General features: G+C 40.7%; 1 protein-coding gene across 3 annotated transcripts in view; it reads right to left on the reverse strand.

The window, feature by feature from the left end:
* TSC22D1 (TSC22 domain family member 1) overlaps positions 1 to 18,309 on the reverse strand; it is a 138,199-nt gene that overhangs the window by 17,118 nt on the left and 102,772 nt on the right. The window contains exon 2 of one of the 3 annotated variants that reach the window (XR_003092517.1): positions 2,333 to 2,434. The exons of 1 other annotated variant lie outside the window; for it this stretch is intronic. Coding sequence is in view for 1 of the 2 variants with exons in the window: in XM_014527931.2 (XP_014383417.2) it covers positions 2,333 to 2,415 (83 nt within the window). In the remaining variant the exon portion in view is untranslated. Of the gene's footprint in view, positions 1 to 2,332; positions 2,435 to 18,309 lie in introns of those variants that run through there. One more of the 3 variants, XM_014527931.2, reaches the window with a different exon arrangement.

The raw sequence follows: 18,309 nt of genomic DNA on the forward strand, positions 1-18,309 counted from the left end.
GGGGCGGTGTGAGGGAAGGCAGGTGGATGCTGCAGTTGTGGCTTTAGGTTGGGATTGTAGCTACTGCCTAGCCACCTTCCCCGCCCCACTCCTCCCCTGCAGACTCAAGTCCCCGCTGCCGTCTACCTCCCCTCAAGCCCCCACTGCCTCCTCTGCTGCACTAGCCCTTATTTTTGCTCCAGTGCTTGCAGACTCCATCCTTGCTGCAGCCTGGAGCACAGAGTGTGGCTCCAGCCTGACCATGGGGCAGTGGAGCTGACTCTGGGCTGCTGCTATGGGGCTGGGCTAGAGCAGTGCTCAGTGCCTCCAGGCTGCAGCAAGGAAGAAACCTGCTGGTGCCAGAGTAAAGGTAAGGGGGAGATGGAGCAGCAAGGGGGTTGGGGGGGGAGGGGGGAAAACAGGACACTTCAGGGAGGAGAGGGAGATGGGAGGAAGGGGGGCAGGGACCTGAGGCTACAGGAAGCAGAAGCAGCATGGAATGGCAAACTGGGGAGTGGGGGAAGGGGACTGGGAGCCTGAGGCTTTGAAGGGGCATGCAATAAAAAGGAGTAAATGGGGGGGGAGGGGAAATAGGTGGCAGGGGGGAAACTACCTGCCTCCCCCACTGTCTGCCCTACCGCTTCCACACTGCCTTCCCCCTACACCCTACTATCTGTCCCCATGATCCCCCACTGCTTATCCCATTACTGTGCCCCCACTACGGCTTCCTCTTCTGTCTGTCCCCCTTCCCACCTGCCCCATTACTACCTCCCTCATCACTTCTCCCCCCACTGCCTGCAGTAGCAGGGGGGAAGTGAATTTAAGATAAGCCCCCAATAATTAGATCCTATACATGGAAATGATAATAAATCTATACATTTCCCATATATAGAATCTAATTATTGGGGGCTCATCTTAAATTCAGGGTCATCTTGATTTCTGTATGTACCTGAACTTTTATGTATAAACAACATTCAGAGGGTTTGTGTTTTTTTTTTAAATGCATCATTCACTCCACTGAGCAAAACTGCTCTCTAAAGACATTATATTACAGGCAGGGGTGTGAACACACCTTCAAGTGGAATAAATTCTATTACTATTTGTGTATCTGACTGCAATGACAACAAGATGTATTATTTAAGTGTCAGATTTTTATGGATGAGGCAAAACAAGGACAGCACCCAAATTCTGAAATCTTCACAAGCCATCACCTTTTTATCATTTAGCTCGTTTACACTGTAAATCACACAATAACTAACAGAAAATATAATTCCAATTAAAGGCATGCCAGCTCTTTTGTTCTCAGAGGCGTAAAAAAAAGTCTAACCTTTAACATTTTTCTAGCAAGCAAATCATATGTCAGTGTCTGTAAAAGAATATTGTTTATATTGGAAAACATGAGATGTTATACTGCTGCTTCCCCCAGTATTCCCTCCCCACAAAATGTAAAGCTATCTATTTGCACTAGGTAAGCAGCAGTTATAAAACATGAAAGAACCAAGACTTTTTCTGCTTCTGTAAGTAATATAACATAATTTAACAAAGCTTTTAAAAATAATTCTTCCTATTTCCCAAATCATGAAAGATTCTCCTCCCCCCCTCCGCTTCTCTCTGTTTTTGTCATCACTTTGAAGGAAATCAGATTAAAAAAAAAAAAAAAAAATCAAAGCTGGAAAGGAAAAGTAGTCCCACGTATTTGGGGTTTCATTGATCAATGGCGAGAGAAAGAAACAAGATTTGCTGAAGACTAAACCAAAATTCACATGCTGTTCAATCTGTAACACACTGAATAGGTAAGTTCTGTATTCAACTTTTTTTGGTAGGTTTCCAAAAAGACACAGATGAAAAACAGGTTGTGCACATTACTGCAACTTTTAAAATAAAAATATTTAAAAGGGTGTAAGAGTTATTCTAAAAATAACTCCTTTTAAAAAGTTGATCTAGTATTGTGAAACAGAAATATTATTATAATGATTTATTTTCAATGCAGAGATGCTGCTCTTTATAGTTACAATGAATGTGAAGAGAGTTAAGTATGCTACTATTCCCCCCACCCCACAAAGGAACAGTTTGAATGTGAATAGTTTAGGATGAAAGCTTAATTTCTAACTGCAGTATTGGTTTAAAGCATGGGTCTTGATTTTTTTTCTAAAAGGGTGAGGATTTTGGAAAATAAGTAGCTCACCACAACAAAGCACTTGTCTGAGCTTGTATTACATTTCAGAGACATTTCATGTCAAGCACCTTGCTTTAGTAGTAGCAATGCCATTTTTAAGCACTTGTTTGAACAGAGAGCTTAACTACTTAAAAGTAGCAAAGAAAGTTTCTTAACAAATGTAAGTTTTAGAAATACCTCTTAAGATGCTGTTCCAATTCCAAGAACACTTTCATGGCTATTCCGTCACAGTCTTGTCTCTGGAGAAATAGCACTTTCATCTATATATTCATTCAGTACCTGTTGATTAGTTCCCACAGAATGAGACTCAGAATAAATACTTTTCTTGGCAGCAGGAAAATTAACATTAGCATTCTACTATGTACTGCGAGCCCTGAACTCAATAGCACTTTCAAGGTTCAAAAAGCCATGCCATTAAAGATCATTCACTTGCTTCTATTCCAAGTTCGCCGGGTCTAATAAGAGCTGGTCATGATCAAGACAAAACAAGAAGGGCATATGATGACATTACAGACTTGAGATCACATGATGTGCCATTATATAAAACATCAAGACAGATTAAAATCTTTATGATTAGGATTTCACATTTCAAAAAGCACAGGCACAGTCTTCTTTCAACAGTACATGCTTACCCAATTCTGAAATTAAGTCACCCTGCTCTCTCCATCTCTTGATACAGCATAGATTAATTGCTACAGGTCCATATTCCACTTAAAGAAAACCAACTGCCTCATGTCAATTTCTCCTACTGAATACTACTAATCAAGGAAAGCAGTAATTAGATCCAAGGAAAACTGCCAGGAATAGATTAGCCAGAAAACTGCTTTAATGCAGAAAGACGCTGTCCCTGAGCATTACTGTTGTTTTCATAACTAGGGACTACAACTTTAAAGAAATTCAACTAGATTGTCAGTAGCATTACTGCGCTCACCAGAGAAACTAAAGTGCCATAACTGATATACTCCTTTACAGCGTGTTCTTATAAAGTATGTAATAATCAGGGATCTGATTTTAAAAAATCCCCAACTTTCAGATTTAAAAAAGGTACCCAAAATCCACATTTTTCTGTGATTAAAATGAAACACCACTAATATATAGATATAATTATAATGGTGTTTCATTTTAATCACAGGAAAATGTGGATTTCGGGTTACTTTTTTAATCCAAAAATTGGGGATTTTTTTTTTTTTTTGAGCAAAAAAACAGGATCCTGGGTAATGAGGCAAGGACTGTTTTGGGTGATCTCCTTGATTAGACCGACTAAATGGTCAGGACAGGACTTAAACAAGCTTTCAAATGCAAAACATTCTTCAAATTTGAGGGAAGAAGCAGGTACAGCAAAGATTAAAAAAACAGTGTGGAGATCTATAAAACTGGAAGAGAAAAAGTCCCAGGGATTACAAACAATTTAATGGAGGAAAAGATAGCTCAGGACCTTTCAGAAGGAAACAGGGTCATTATCACCTGTAGTGTGAAGAAAGATAACAGACACTTTAAATTGAATACTGTATTCTTAACATAAATATTTCTCTCAGGAAGGTCAGATATGCTTATACACAAGAATCATTCCAATAAATTAAAACCCCTCACCCTATAATGATCTAAAGCTAATAAATTTTGTGGTGTTTAGCTGTGGTCAGGGCTAGTATTTCCACTGGAAACAAGTTATGGTGCTACATCTTGTTGAGAAAAATTAATAAGCAATTGAATCTGCAACTCATGTTAACATTCATGTCAGTCAGTCAAGAAGCCTACCTGAAACTGGTTTAACTCGAAAGTTTCTGTTCAAAATTCCAAACTGGTTCAGAACAATCATATAGGGAACGTAAAAGTAATGTGAACTTGCATAATGAACTCTATAGGAAAATCTCAAACTACCTTTCAAACATTAAGGAATTAAGTATGATATTGTTATCCCCAAGTAATTTGTATTCTTTTTGTACAAATGAAAGAGAGACCAAGTTCATATTTGGCCAGTGGGAAGAGACCAGGAGCAAAATTGGAAAAAACACCTAGAACCTGTAAATCCATGTATTACACTTTACCTGCTAGGTCATGCTGTGTATTTTTCTTCTATGTTTCCCTTTTATGGCTCTACAGGAAGGAAATGAAACCAGCAGGTCTCAAAATAAGTAGCCTCAACGGGCAACTATACACATGCTCTAGGGTGGGATACTTTAATTAGGGCAGCTCCGAGAGCTGTTCTAATTAAAGTGCCCACAGCATCACATGTATTCAACACCCTGCACTTCAAAATGGCAGTGGGAGTGCTTGAACTAAAGCTTGGTCAACAAAGTGCAGCAATGCTGAATAGACATGACATGGAGGCTGCTGGAGCACATTAGTTAGCACCAGAAGACTCTATTAATCTAATCTAAGATAATAAACTACTTAGCATGTGTCACAGGAGATGTCCAGCACATGTACAGGTGCCCAATTAGTTCTACCTGATATTAATTTGCATTTTTGCTGGGTCTTTCCAGGCTGGCTCTGAGGTTGCTCAGATGGCAAAAGAATAGCCTAGTCTTGTTTGACAACAGGTCAAACATCCTGGCCCTGTTTGATAAGCCTAGCGTAACAAAAGAAATGTTTTGGGAGCAGGTAGGAAAGAAGAGACATATGCATGTAGATACCACATCACTTTCACAAGGATTAACTCCCATTCCTAAAGCTAAGAAGGTAAACCCTCAGCTATCCAAGGTGGGCAGCCAAAAAACCCATGGATTATTTCACACCGGTCTTGCAAAACTTGGCGAGTCATTTGGGAGCAAAAATTAATCAAAGTGTAGTGTACCTTTAAGGCCTACAGAAGTGGATTTGTAATGTACTACTTTCATTTGACTGGTCACATTTTGTAGACAATTTTCCAGTGATGCAATATTAGGGCTTCTGCATCAACATGGTATTGGAGCATGAAGGGCAGGGGAGAAATAAATAGTGTCATGATTTAAATCGGGAAGACCTCCTCTGAAGGCTATTACAGCAGGGTTATTTAGGTAGCCATAGCTTGCAGCTGGCCCTTTCAGAGGGCACCTGCATTCAAAGCTGGCCCACTCAAGAATACTCAAAGAATCAGTAACCAACATGAAACAGCCACTCATTGCAAGACTAAAGAGGAAGTAATTTGACAATTGCAGTGGCCTGTTCAGGTTGCTTTCTCAAAAAGGAAATAGTGAACTAAAGGAAAGGGGTCAACAACTTAACTGAGAGAATTATGTCCATTGTTACTGGGCTACCCATGGGTCCCCAAACCCTAATTATGATAAAGACTACACTATAAGAGAGTACAGAGCTTTGCTTTAAAGGTCCCATGTCAAACTGGCTAGGGATATAGTGAAAATTAAGGCCAAAAATTGAATTAGAGGATAGATGGCAGCCAAATGGCAGATTTACAAATATATTTTCCTACTGAAAGACTCAGTATGGGAGTAGTTCTTAAAGCATCTCCCTAGAATATTGTTTTAGTACTTCACTTGTTTTACCACCTCAGGATACTGTAATGAACTACTACATTTGCCCATGAGACTGATCTACCTTGTGATTATGAGCCTTTTCAGACAGTATTCCTCATTTCTCCTGTCACCTCCTTTTATTATTTTCTATTTTTATTTTCTTCTCTCTATATTCCATATATTTTCCCCTATCTTCACTGTTCCTACTTTGCCCTCAGTATTGTATTACCTTTTTTCTAACTTACCCCATCAGACTTATCATCATATATAGCCACATAGCCAAAAAGACAGAAGTTGGAATTGTACAGGACACATGCAGCCAGCTAATGAATTCTCTGCTCCCCCACCCCCAAATATACACACAGTTATAGGTGGGCGACAAAGGCCACATACAGACGTTGAGTTTTTCCTTGGAGAGTTGCTCCTTTCCTAGGAAAAAGCATGAGTGTACAGATGTTCAGGATTTTTCTCCCAGAGGAAAAACAGCTACTCTAGAAGAAAGATAACCTGGGAACAATAAGAGTTAAATTGCTCCAAGAAGAATGTCTCCTGCAAGGGTATATCTGTATACATTCTTTTCTGAAAGAAGCCATAGCACAGCCCTCTAGAATCCTAGGGTGTTTTGCTCCTTCCCCTTTTCCCCCAGGGAGACTGTGTTGCTTGGTATGGATGCACAAGACCTCTTGAAGGCTGTCTGCTCTTCAAGGACATTTTAATGTCTGTTCAGGCATCTCTAGGTAAGTTTTTCTATCAGGAGAATAAACTGAGGAAAATTCTCCCAAGTCATTTAAACATGTGCGTGCAGCCTCTGCGTATGCACTTACCTGAACTCAATGCAATTAATACTCACTGCAGAAACAGTCTGCACTAAGCTTTTTGCATATCGTTAAGGGTCCTTACCTTGCTTTTCAGAGCACCAAATACCTCCATAATCATCTTTGAAACTGACAAGAACTAATCAAATCAAAGCTGCTTTAGAAGCCTTAAAACTCCTTGTTTCACCTATTATGCAGCTAAACAGAATACAGTAAGGTCAAGAAGTTTCTATGCATTTAAAAAATTATTTCCATATCTGTTTAGTGCATGAAGTGATGTATGTGACAACATACATCTATTTTCAGATTAAAAAATGCCCAATTTTTGGATTAAAGTTGTAACCCAAAATCCACATTTTTCTGTGATTAAAAAGAAACACCACCACTACACACACGGCATTTAATTTTAATCATGGAAAAATGAGGATTTGGGGTTATTTTTTAAATCTCAGAATTGGGGATTTTTTTTAATTAGAGAAAGCCCAAATCCCTGCTGATGACAAAACTAGGAGCAATAGTCTCAAGTTGCAGTAAAGGAGGTTTAAGTCGGATATTAGGAAAATCTCTCTCATTAGGAGGGTGGTGAAATACTGGAACAGGTTTCCTAGAGAGGTGGTGGACTCTCCATCCTTGGAGGTTTTTAAGACCTGGCTTGACAAAGCCCTGGCTGGAATGATCTAGTTGGGAAAGTTCCTGCTTTGAGCTGGGGTTTGGACTAAATGACCTCCTGAGGTCCCTTCCAACCCTAATTTTCTATGATTCTATGATATGCAACTGGCAAAATTTGGGCCTGACACTGTTATGCAGATAAGTGAATTATGTACTTATATTGCTATTGGAGAAAATGGGAGAACACTGTTATCAGTTTCCATGTACCCAATATCTATGCAATATGTAAACAACTGCCTCAACCACACCTCATGTGGCCGCTGGAAGTGGGAAAAACAACTTTCTTGTTCCACTTTCTACCACCCAACTCACCTTACATGCTCCAGGCTGCAACTGACTGATAGGTCTGGGAGGGGAATAGAGTTGCCTCCTCTAATCTACTTCTTCCTTCAGCTTTTTCTCTTCTGTGGTAGTGGTGCCTACATTATTCTACCTACCAAGGTGAGGGAACGAGGAGGAGGGGGGAGTTCCTTAGAGAACAACCCAGAGGTTTAAGGACAGTTGCTGAGAGTTCTTTGGTATACACCTCACAAAATTTCCTAGGTACCCACAGTGAGAAAATGTATCAATCATTGAAAAAAAATCAGTTGCTTAGATCAACACCTTTTAAGTTAACAGCCTTTTAAGTGTCCCTTCAAATGTACTTACATACTCACTTTGGATAACAGTCTTGATGCATCTGTTAGAAACTATAAGCAAGTGATGTAGGTACTGTTGATATTTAAAGTGTCTTTGAGTTAACAGTCCAATGAAATTCTTGTTGTTACTGTACCATGGAAATCCTGCTTCTGCTTCAGAACTCTATTGTGCTAGGTGCTTTGTGAAAAATTCTCTGCCAATGGGGCTTACCGCTTCACTTTGCCTATGGACAGTTCTCTGGTTCAAATCCAGATTTCAGGAAGTGTTATATACATGCAAGCTTAAAAGTTTTGCTAGAGACACTAGTATGCATGTAGAGGTACTAGATCTTGTACTAAACATGCAGTTTCTGCTGTATATCTCATAATTATAGTAAATACTTTATAATTCACTCTATTGATTTAAACTAGAGTTAGGTTATAATCACTTTGGCAACAAATGCCTCATACAGGAGTATGGGATGGAATTTATTGCACATTCCATAGATTGCCTCTAATACCAGGCCTCCACTCTAAGTACTATGCTTCTTATTGGAAAGCCATGATACCTCCTACTCCCTCTTTCTCCATGCCCGCTTCCAGTCATTTATTGCTGTAAAACAGGCACACACACATCCGATGCTAATTCAAGCTCATCAGACAACACGGTTCTCTACATATTTTCAGTCCTCAGCGTAGGTTAATAATTCTGATCCATCAGTTTACTTCTTGAATGCTCAGCTGAACTGCTTGGTTGTTCTATATGGCAGCTTTGCAAAAGCAGAGATGAAGAACTGAAAATTTGTCATCATCTGCATTAAAACTGACTTCAATTTCAAACATGTAACTGGGCAGAAGCGGGGAGGGCTTCTCTGAAAATCAGCTACATGATTTTGTCTTGTAAACATTCCCATGAATTTCCCAATTCCTGATACAATGTACATTCACATAATTAGAAGCATTGCTCAGTTATGTGTAGGTCAACAATTTATAGGTAACAGGAACCAAAAAGAAATCTTAAAACAACTGGATTAGCCACGTGACAGAGCATTTTTAATGCTTTGAAAAATAGCTTCTGGCTACAACTGAAAATGTCTGAAGTACAAGGATCTTCTTTCTTCTTCTGTCACATTCAAGAATTCACCACCAAGCTATGCTTTTCTTCTTTTGTCCTAAAGCATTCTGGCTGTTATATGAAGTGACAGGTTGCACACAGATGAATTACCACTATGGGTACACTAGGACATCAGAAACAGGCAAGTTTTGGCACTTAATGAAACAAAAACAACAAGATTTCACGCACAGTGGCATCAGGATACCTAATATTTTTAATTTTTCTTCCATGTCAGACCTCAAAACCAGAAATGGTGCCTCAAGATGCTTCATACATGGTAACTACTTGATGATTTTACTTCTTGCAAAAGCACAAATTTGAATTTGATCTGGTAAGGGAATGAATCCACGTTTATCGAGGAAATATTACTATTTATGTCAATCTCAAGGAAATTAATCACTGAAGCATAAACTTCTGACTGTGTTGCATACCACTGAGTTAGCTCCTATACTCATGTGAAGCCATATTCTCAGGTTTATTTCCACATACAATAGTTTGGTTCACTTTAATCTCCTGTGGAATTCAGGCTTTACCATACCAAAAAGGAAAGCAAGCCTATTCTTAGCCAAAGATAAAAAAAAAGGTAGCCCTACAGTGTCATTTCTGACGTGAAGCAACAAACTAACAATACACTGACATTCTGTTCCAAATAATTAACATTTTACAAGAAAGGAGGCTAAACACAAACTGCAAAACCTGATAATATTCTTTAATTCTAACAAACTCATTCACTATTTTTTATTTCTGAGTGTCTTATGAGCAAAAGGTGGCCTGAGCTTGATTTACCTATAAGCTACAATCATGCAGGGCTTCAGAGGCTTGATTTACAATTTTTCAGTCATTTCCACATTGGTCTCCAAACACTATTTATTTAAAAACGTACACCAGGTACATGCAGAAAGATTACTCCTTACTATCATGGGAAATGCAATGCATATGTAATTATATTATGTTCCCACATTTTAATATTCATTGATTTTTTTTTTTAATTGTATTGCAAACTAATCTTCAAAGGGCACCTCAAAAAACTGCAGCCATTCTGAGGCAATAATTTTTTTAAAAATAGCACAGAGCACAAAATAAATTGAGTTCTTGCTCCAGAAGAGTTTCATTTAAACTAAGCAGTGAGATGAACCAAGTTTGTGGCCTGAAGAAAACAAACTGAGGGGGAAGGAGGAAAGGAAAATAAACCCAAAGAATCTGGTCCATTTCCTGCTGTACCGATCAAGGCCACATATTGGAAACAAAAGACAGTGCTAATATCGATATTGATAGATTGATATCAGCTATTGTCACTTAGTTTTTCTGATGCATTGGAGTTATATACCGCCCATTTCCTTTATTCTTCCACCTCAAGCGAATTCAATCTAAAATTATTTCAGTTAAATAATTATATTAGACATCACAAGATCGCAATCTACTGCCTCTCTATTTAGCTTTCACTTCCTTTTTGGTCCCTTCTGTGTATACATGCTTCTAAAGTGACGCATTATTTTTGTTTATTATATTATAATTACGGTAATATAAATTCTGTTATAGCCAGTTATCTCAAAGCATCTTAACTTGGTCAGAAATCTGGACAGTTTGTTCTGAAACAACTGGAAACTGTCCTTCAGCACAACAGATAAACCAACCAACACTGCGAAATCGTCAAGCCTGGCTGCTAAAAAGACACAAATTAGAACCTCTGGGTCAAGTCTAAAGATTTCATGCTTAAGAAGTTGTCCAAACAGTAAAACTTTACAAAATATTTATAATCGACAAAAAACAAAGTAAAATGCTCCCAGAACAGCAAATTTACACCTGGGATCACAGCTGAGGTTTTGCGGATGCGTTAAATTTCATTACCACAGGTATTCAGAATTTGTACCAAAGCGTTTGCAAAGAATTTGTACCACAATTCCCATGAGCTCTTGTTAAGAATAAAAGGTCTCCCACAAGTAACACACAAAATCTATTCAGCTGTGTTACACTAGTTAAAACAAATTCACTCCCCCTGACAAACTTTAAAAGAAAATATCTGACCAAAAAAAAAAAAGATTAAGATCGTTTAGATTGAAAAATTACTACCTATGAGAACACCAAGGGAACATTATTTCTTTCTGAACTGTGAAATATTATTAATATTTGAACAAACCAAAACTCCTATTTCATCTCTTCTGCCTACAAGGGAGAGACATCCTTACCCTGGTCTGACTTATCCTAAAGGAAATTTCTCTTTTCCTTGGCACCTATGAAATCTAAACTAGTGGAACTTCTGAGTTGTCAGTACTCTGACTTTAACCACTCAAACAGAATGTGTGCTTTTCCTATACTGAACAAATAAATGACAGTGTTCCACCATGAATATTCATGTCATATTAGCTGATGCTCACTAATAACACATGCACCAATAATACTTAAAGGCAGATTGTAACTTTAAATACCACTTCAGTTTATTAACCCCAAGGGCACTTTGTTGATCCAACACATTCTACACTTTTTAAAATGTTTATAGCTCTTAAATTAAAAACTGCATATTATTTTTAATATATCCAGGCTAGGGAGCTCCTTGGTGTTTAAAGGCAAAGCTTTTATTTCTGCATCTTTCTTTATAGTTTTTGCTACAAAAGTTCAGAAACACTAAAATTAATTTTCCATTTTCCTGCTTTCTTATATAATAAAATGGGAAAGTTTTGAGATTAAATAGCATTTCCTGTTAATGCATTAGCTGAAAAGGCTCTTTGACTCCAGTATTCACTTCTTCTCATCATCCAAAAAATCTTGGATTGATTAGCCTTACAGATATACTGAAAGCCCTCTGTTTTTGAGCCAGGAATTGTTTTTTCAATCACAAAGCTCCCTCCCCCCCCCTCCCCCCACATTTGCTGGCAGTCAAAAGAACTGCTTATCTAAGGGCCACTGGATGAGGTCATAGGGGAGAAATTCTGGCAAGATATAGCACAATATGATTATGCTTAATAGAAGTTATGTTACTTTTCTGCTTTATAGTTAATATTAAAGGGATCGATCAGTTCACTACACTGTATTCATCACAAATCTTACTGTTAATCCAGAGGAGAAAACACCATACAAAAAGTGGGAGAGTAAGACCCTGGGACAGAGAACTGAGCACAGCAAGTGTAGGAGGCAGCTTAGAGGGGAAAGTGCAAACAAAACAAGGAATACTAGAGCTATGGGCATAAAGATAAGGTGCAGCTGCAACATCCACAGGGGTTAGGCTCTCCTTTCTTATGAAAAGGAGAACTCTCCCTACACTGCTTGGCTTAGAGAAGCAGTACCATCCTACTCCTTCTGAACAGGTGTGGCCACAACTCCCCTTCATCCAGTGCAGTTTACTTACTGATTGCCAGGATACAGCATGACTCAATATAGAAACTGTGGTGTAACAAGCAGAATTAGTGCCCAGAGCAAACCCTGCAGGAGAGAAGGGGTGAAGTGGGGGAAGAAGCCTTATCCACGAGTTTCCGGCATGGGTGTACTGCCAGAGTGCAGACTCTGCGAAGTGGGGGGCAATTCTGAAGCCCCTAAGTTGGCACCTGGGGTGGATGCCCTTCTTATTCACCCCTAATTTTGCTACTGTGTAGAAAAAAGAAAGATGTAGTTGCAAATGCACTGCAGATAGAGACACCTTCCCCCACACCCCAAAAACCTGGGAATCACTGGAGTAAGGGCTGATCTGCGTGACATTAAGTGATCATCAGTAGAGCTTCACCTGTTGGCTGGAGTAAGGTTACTGTAGCAATGAAGATCTGCATGGTCAGATGCTTCCGCTCATAGGATGTGCTTTGTCAGGCAGAAACCACTGTTGCTCAGGAAAGGAAAAGGTAAGAGCAGAGGAGCAATGTTCTTGCTATGAATGGCTGGCAAAGCCCACAGCTCCCCTTGGGAGATCGACATTTTGATTCACTGCTGGGTATAGTGACAGCATCAAGGAATAAAAGCTGCATACATACACAGATCTAGGCAGTACAAAATTAAAATCTCCCACTGAAAAGGAAAATAACTGGCTATCTTATAACTGGATCAGAATGTAGAATGTAATAATACATCCCAGAAGAGAAATCTAGTAACTGACCATTTGTTAATACAAACAAAACAAATGCCATGTTCAGAAGTGAACCCTTTGAAGGCCTGACCTACATTAGAAACTATTTTCTTAGGCTATGTGTACACTGCAAGGCCGTGACACCTAAGCAAGCTCGGACACTGGAAGAAGTGCTGGCACAGAGCTCTTCTGGACAGGCTAATTTGCCCTACTGAGAAAGGCTGTACCTGACTTCAAGCACATTTAGAGCAAGTATGGATGCATTGCGCCATGACATGGCAGACCTTCAGAGCTATTTACCATTGCTCCCACAACTTTAGCACTGCTACTGTGTCAATAACTGAAGCACATCTCTTGACAGTAACCTAGCAGCTGCTACGGTTTTAAACTGCATCATCTAAACCTATAGAGTAGAGGTAAAAGAGAGGAGAGCAGCTGAAATGCAAGCAGCCTGTCCTCTCCATTTTACAGTTGACTCAGTAGTGACAAGCTTTAAGACAGGCTGTAATTCAGGGGTGGGTAAAATGCGGCCCACCAGACCAGTCTATCTGGCCTGCAGGGCCCCTAAAAAATTTAGAAAATTAATATCTATCTGCCCCTGGCTGCCTGTCATGCGGCCCTCAATGGCTTGCCAAAACTTAGTAAGCGGCCCTCCACCTGAAATAATTGCCCGCCCCTGCAGTAGGGGCACTGAGCTGAAGACAGGAGCAGGGCAGGCAGAGCCGTCTCAGACTGAGCAGGGCAAGCAGTGATGGCACTGGGAGGGGAGGGCTTGGGGGGCTATGGCCACCCCAAAATTCAGCTTAGCTCCCATAGCCACCCCTCTGAGTCCCACTGCTGGCAGCTGTCCCTAGGGGGGAGATGGGACAAAGGGAAGAATAAACCCCCTCCTTGCCCCTTCACTTCAGGGGGCCATGCTGCACCAGCATCTGGCCAAGCAGCAGCGAGGGGGGAGTGATCCTGACATGGGCTGCTCCGTGGGCAGGGGACGGAAGGGGAAATTAACCCCCATCCTCCGTCTCCGTTAACTTCATGCTGCTGGCCATACCTCCTGCCACTTTAGCAGTGAGGGTAGTAGTGGGAAATGCCTGGCAGGGGCTGCTTCCCCTTCCAGGCACACCCTGGCTGGGGTGCCTGCAGGCCAGGGTTGGGGTTTATACCCTTCCCCAATTATACTCAGTGTCCTGCAGGGCCTGCCCACACAACTCTCCCCTCCCCACCCCAGCATTTAGCCCAAGTCACTGCAGGAATGTGGCTGCATTTTCGGACTCAGAAGTGAATATCTATTCACTTGCCAATTGGTTCAGTCTATGCAGGTTAGACTGACCTGCCAACATGATTCAGTTCAGGCTCAGGCTTTTTGAATGTCTTTACTTAGCCCAGGTCTACATTTCCTTTCCCCCACCACCTGTTTCTCACCCATTCTCTGCCAGAATTTGCATTTTCACTGACTGGCATTCTTGCATACTGGCCTCTGGCTTCTATTCTATTACATCCAGGAAGAGCATAAAACAACTGCAGATGCTTCCTCTGCCTGAAGAAGGGTGTTTGCACCTGAAAGCTTGCAAAGAATTTTTCCAGCCATTTTAGTTGATCTAATAAAATATATTGGACTTACCCAAAGAACCTTGCCTGTCAAAATACATAAGGATTTCAGATTCTGAAATGCTTTTAGAAGGGATGGGCAGACAAGGTTCCTTGGGTGAATTTGATATCTTTTATTAGACCAACCCAAATAGTTGGAGAATAGTTATTAAGCAAGCTTTTGGGTTCAAAAACCCTTCGTCAGGCTAAGGAGGTTTAGAAGGGATATGCATTTCAGTGCTTTATAAATGTCAATTTATCATCAAGTTTAAAGGAGGCAGGGGTTCCAAGGACCCTTAAAACATCCAAAAGTATTACTTTTACAATCACTGTTGGACTAGATTGTATATGGTAAAGACAAAAAGCTGTTCAGGCAGGCCTACAGAAGTCACTAGGTTATCTACTAATGAAAAATGAACATTTCCTGTTTTATTAAACACACAAACCAAGTTATAATGCAAATCAATGTTTGGTCTAGGAAGCAGTTAGACATACTGCATCATTTTGTATGCTCAGATATCTGCATCTTTCTGATTTATTTCATACACATACATGCACACACACTTTAATAAATTCAGCTGTCTAATTATAACTGTTAGACAGCTGAATATCTATTTTTACCAGATAGGGTTACCAGCAACCTAAATTAGAAGTATGTGAGAATCCTTCAGTAATTTGTTCAGTCGGCATTTAAAATGTTTTGTTTTAAAATTTGTGGCAAGGATGCTCATAACTGCTTATTATCAATATGACCAGTTCATACTACATTCAATGTTTTGTTTGAACTCTGAAATAAAGAGTAGAAAATAGGCCCCTAAACCACATTTACATTTAACTAAAGAATACAGCAAAACAAGAACTGATATTGCTATATGAACAACTGTAGAACCTCACAATTTTTTTCAACATCTCTCTCCTTTGAACATTCTTGCAAAGCCAAAAAGTACCATCATAAAACCTATTTCTATGGCAAGTGCAAGGATTAGCAGACTCATGGACCCCCTCTGGCCCTATGATCATCCAATTTTACAGAAAATTTAAAAGAAACCTTCAAAGTGTCCCTTCCTCCCAACAAACGCTTTTCAGAGTTAGGTTTCAAATGCTTTAACTAACCACGGAAAAAGAAATTATCTGTAGGTTTAGAAGTTCAAAACACGAGTCCTTTGTTGTCTTCCTTCATCCACTGTCCCCTGATGAAAGCTTCAGTGTGCCAACAACCTAACATCTACAGCTAAACCACCTGAACATGGGAACCTATAGGGTTAAACAGGTCCTTCAGGTGATTTGTGTTCCACAGCACAAGTTAGTAAATATTTAAAATATACAAGTTAAAAAAAAATCCATCTTTGTAAACAGCTAGAAACCACCACACTAACTGAAAAGCAACTATTATTTCTGAAGGCAAGATCCATTCTCCATGTGATAATGGGGTAGTACAAGAGGCATTTGTTAAGTCTTTATACCACACAAAGATGGCCTTGAAAACCCCAGAGCTTCCCACCTCCTAGACAAAAGCTGTTATATAGATTCATAGATGTAGGGTCAGAAGGGACCTTGTAGATCTTCTAGTCTGACGCCCTGCCCTGGGCAGGAGAGAAAATTGGGCTCAAATGACCCCAGCCAGGTAAACATCAAGCCTCCTCTTAAAGACCCCCAAGGTAGGAGCCATGACCACTTCCCTTGGAAGTTGGTTCCAGATCCTAGCTGCCCTGACTGTGAAGTAGTGCCTTCTAATGTCTAGTCTAAACCTACTCTCTAACAACTTATGGCCGTTATTCCTTGTTACTCTGGGAGGTGCTCGGAGGAACAAGGTCTCTCCCATTCCCCGCTGGTGCCCCCGGTAAGTTTATAGATGGCCACCAGGTCCCCCCTCAGCCTTCTCTTGCGAAGGCTGAACAGGTTAAGGTCCCATAGCCTTTCCTCGTAGGATGCACCCTGCTGTCCCTGGATCATGTGAGTGGCCCTCCTTTGGACCCTCTTAATGCTGTCCACATCCCTGCTGAATTGCGGCGCCTAGAACTGGACGCAGTACTGCAACTGCGGCCCGACCAGTGTCACATAGAGGGGGAGGATCACCTCCTTGGCCCTGCTTGTGATGCATCTGTGGATGCATGACAAGGTACGGTTAGCCCTACTGACCGTGTCCTCACATTGTTGACCCATGTTCATCTTGGAGTCAATAGCGACTCCAAGATCTCTTTCTGCCACCGTGCTATCAAGAAGGGAGTTCCCTAACCTATAGGCAATAGGAACCAGCAGCATACCTAAGTGCAGCACCCTGCATTTGTCAGTATTGAATCCCATCCTATTTTCATTTGCCCACCCCAGTAACCTGTCCAGGTCCAGCTGTAATCTGTCCTTCCCTTCTAGCGTGCCCACCTCACCCCAAATCTTGGTGTCGTCTGCGAATTTAAACAGGGTGCCTTTCACCCCATCATCCAAGTCGCTAATAAAGAAATTGAACAGTGCGGGCCCAAAGACCGAGCCCTAGGGGACTCCACTGCCCACTTCCCTCCAGGTCAAATATGACCCATCCACCACCACTCTGAGTACGACCCCTCAGCCAATTTGCGATCCATCTGACTGTGTAGGCATCAATGCCACAGTTGCCTAGCTTTTTAATGAGAATGGGGTGGGAGACTGTGTCAAAGGCCTTCCTGAAGTCCAGAAAGATTACATCCACCACGACACCTGCGTCCAATGATTTTAAATTTTTATATAATTTTAAAATGCAAGAGATACACTTCTGAACTCTCTTAGTATTGCTGGAAGAGCTCTTCAAGTTCTCCAAGTATGAACATTATGGGTATTGAAAGATGTGGGAGAAGCAACGCATTAGTTCAACGTGGCTCCTCAGAGTCTGTATAGATTGCAGGTTTCAGCATGGCTTTTTGGGGCTTTTATGCAACTGCTGATTCAATCAGCTATTCGATAAAAGTGCCAAAAAAGCCCCTCTGAAGTGCCTGATCTATACAGATGCTGGGTGAGCTGGGTCCAACTAATACAGTGCTTCTTCTGGGCACCTGCTGGGTTTTGCACAGGGGTGGGCAGAGGTTAAAATAAAGCACCATTTGTTTTGGAAGGGGGGAGGGGGGTATGCCTGTGAGTTTTATGAGTTCTTACAACGAGATGACCAACCTGCAGCATGGGTGCCACAAATTGTACTGGCAGCCTATATATGGCATATGCCAGACTTGAAAAGGAACAAGATGTTCCACAGCAGATTGGGAAGGGGAAGGGATAAGAATGGCACTCAGGGAGAGTGCAGGGTAAGTTTTGTGGCATGCTAGCCAAAAAATCTGGTCTCCACTGAACTAAACCATTCTTTAACCAAAACATCTATTCTCTCAACTGCTCATCTTTGAAGGTCGACTCCATGTTTAAGCTTCCAAACATGACTACATGGGTTAGAGCGTGTTGTTGTAAAAGCATTTCTATACCTGAATAACTACACCCACATAAAACAAGCATGCAGAAAGTCTCAACTCATATTTTCTTGGATCACTGAGGGAGGTGAGGTAGTAGAGGAGTGGCGGGAGAGGGCAAGCAGCACAGGAGAAGAGAATGGGTAGGGAATGAACTTTCAGACCATCTTCTTTTGCAGGTCACCTTTCTAAGCAAGTCTCATAATGACATTCCTGTAAGTATGACCACCCTTGTTCAGTGTGTTATGCATCATTAAAGCCTCCAACCAAAAGTTACCCTCGACCAATATTGATATATAAGTATTAAAAAAAAAAATCATTACCTGTGTCAAAAGTACATCATGATCGTTGATGAAGCGCATTCCAAAGAAGAAAAGGCAGACACATAGGAAGAAAAAGGAAAAAAAGATTAAATGAATTTATAATCCAA

The sequence above is a fragment of the Alligator sinensis genome, unplaced genomic scaffold (assembly GCF_000455745.1).
Source record: "Alligator sinensis unplaced genomic scaffold, ASM45574v1 scaffold59_1, whole genome shotgun sequence".
Taxonomy (NCBI): domain Eukaryota; kingdom Metazoa; phylum Chordata; order Crocodylia; family Alligatoridae; genus Alligator; species Alligator sinensis.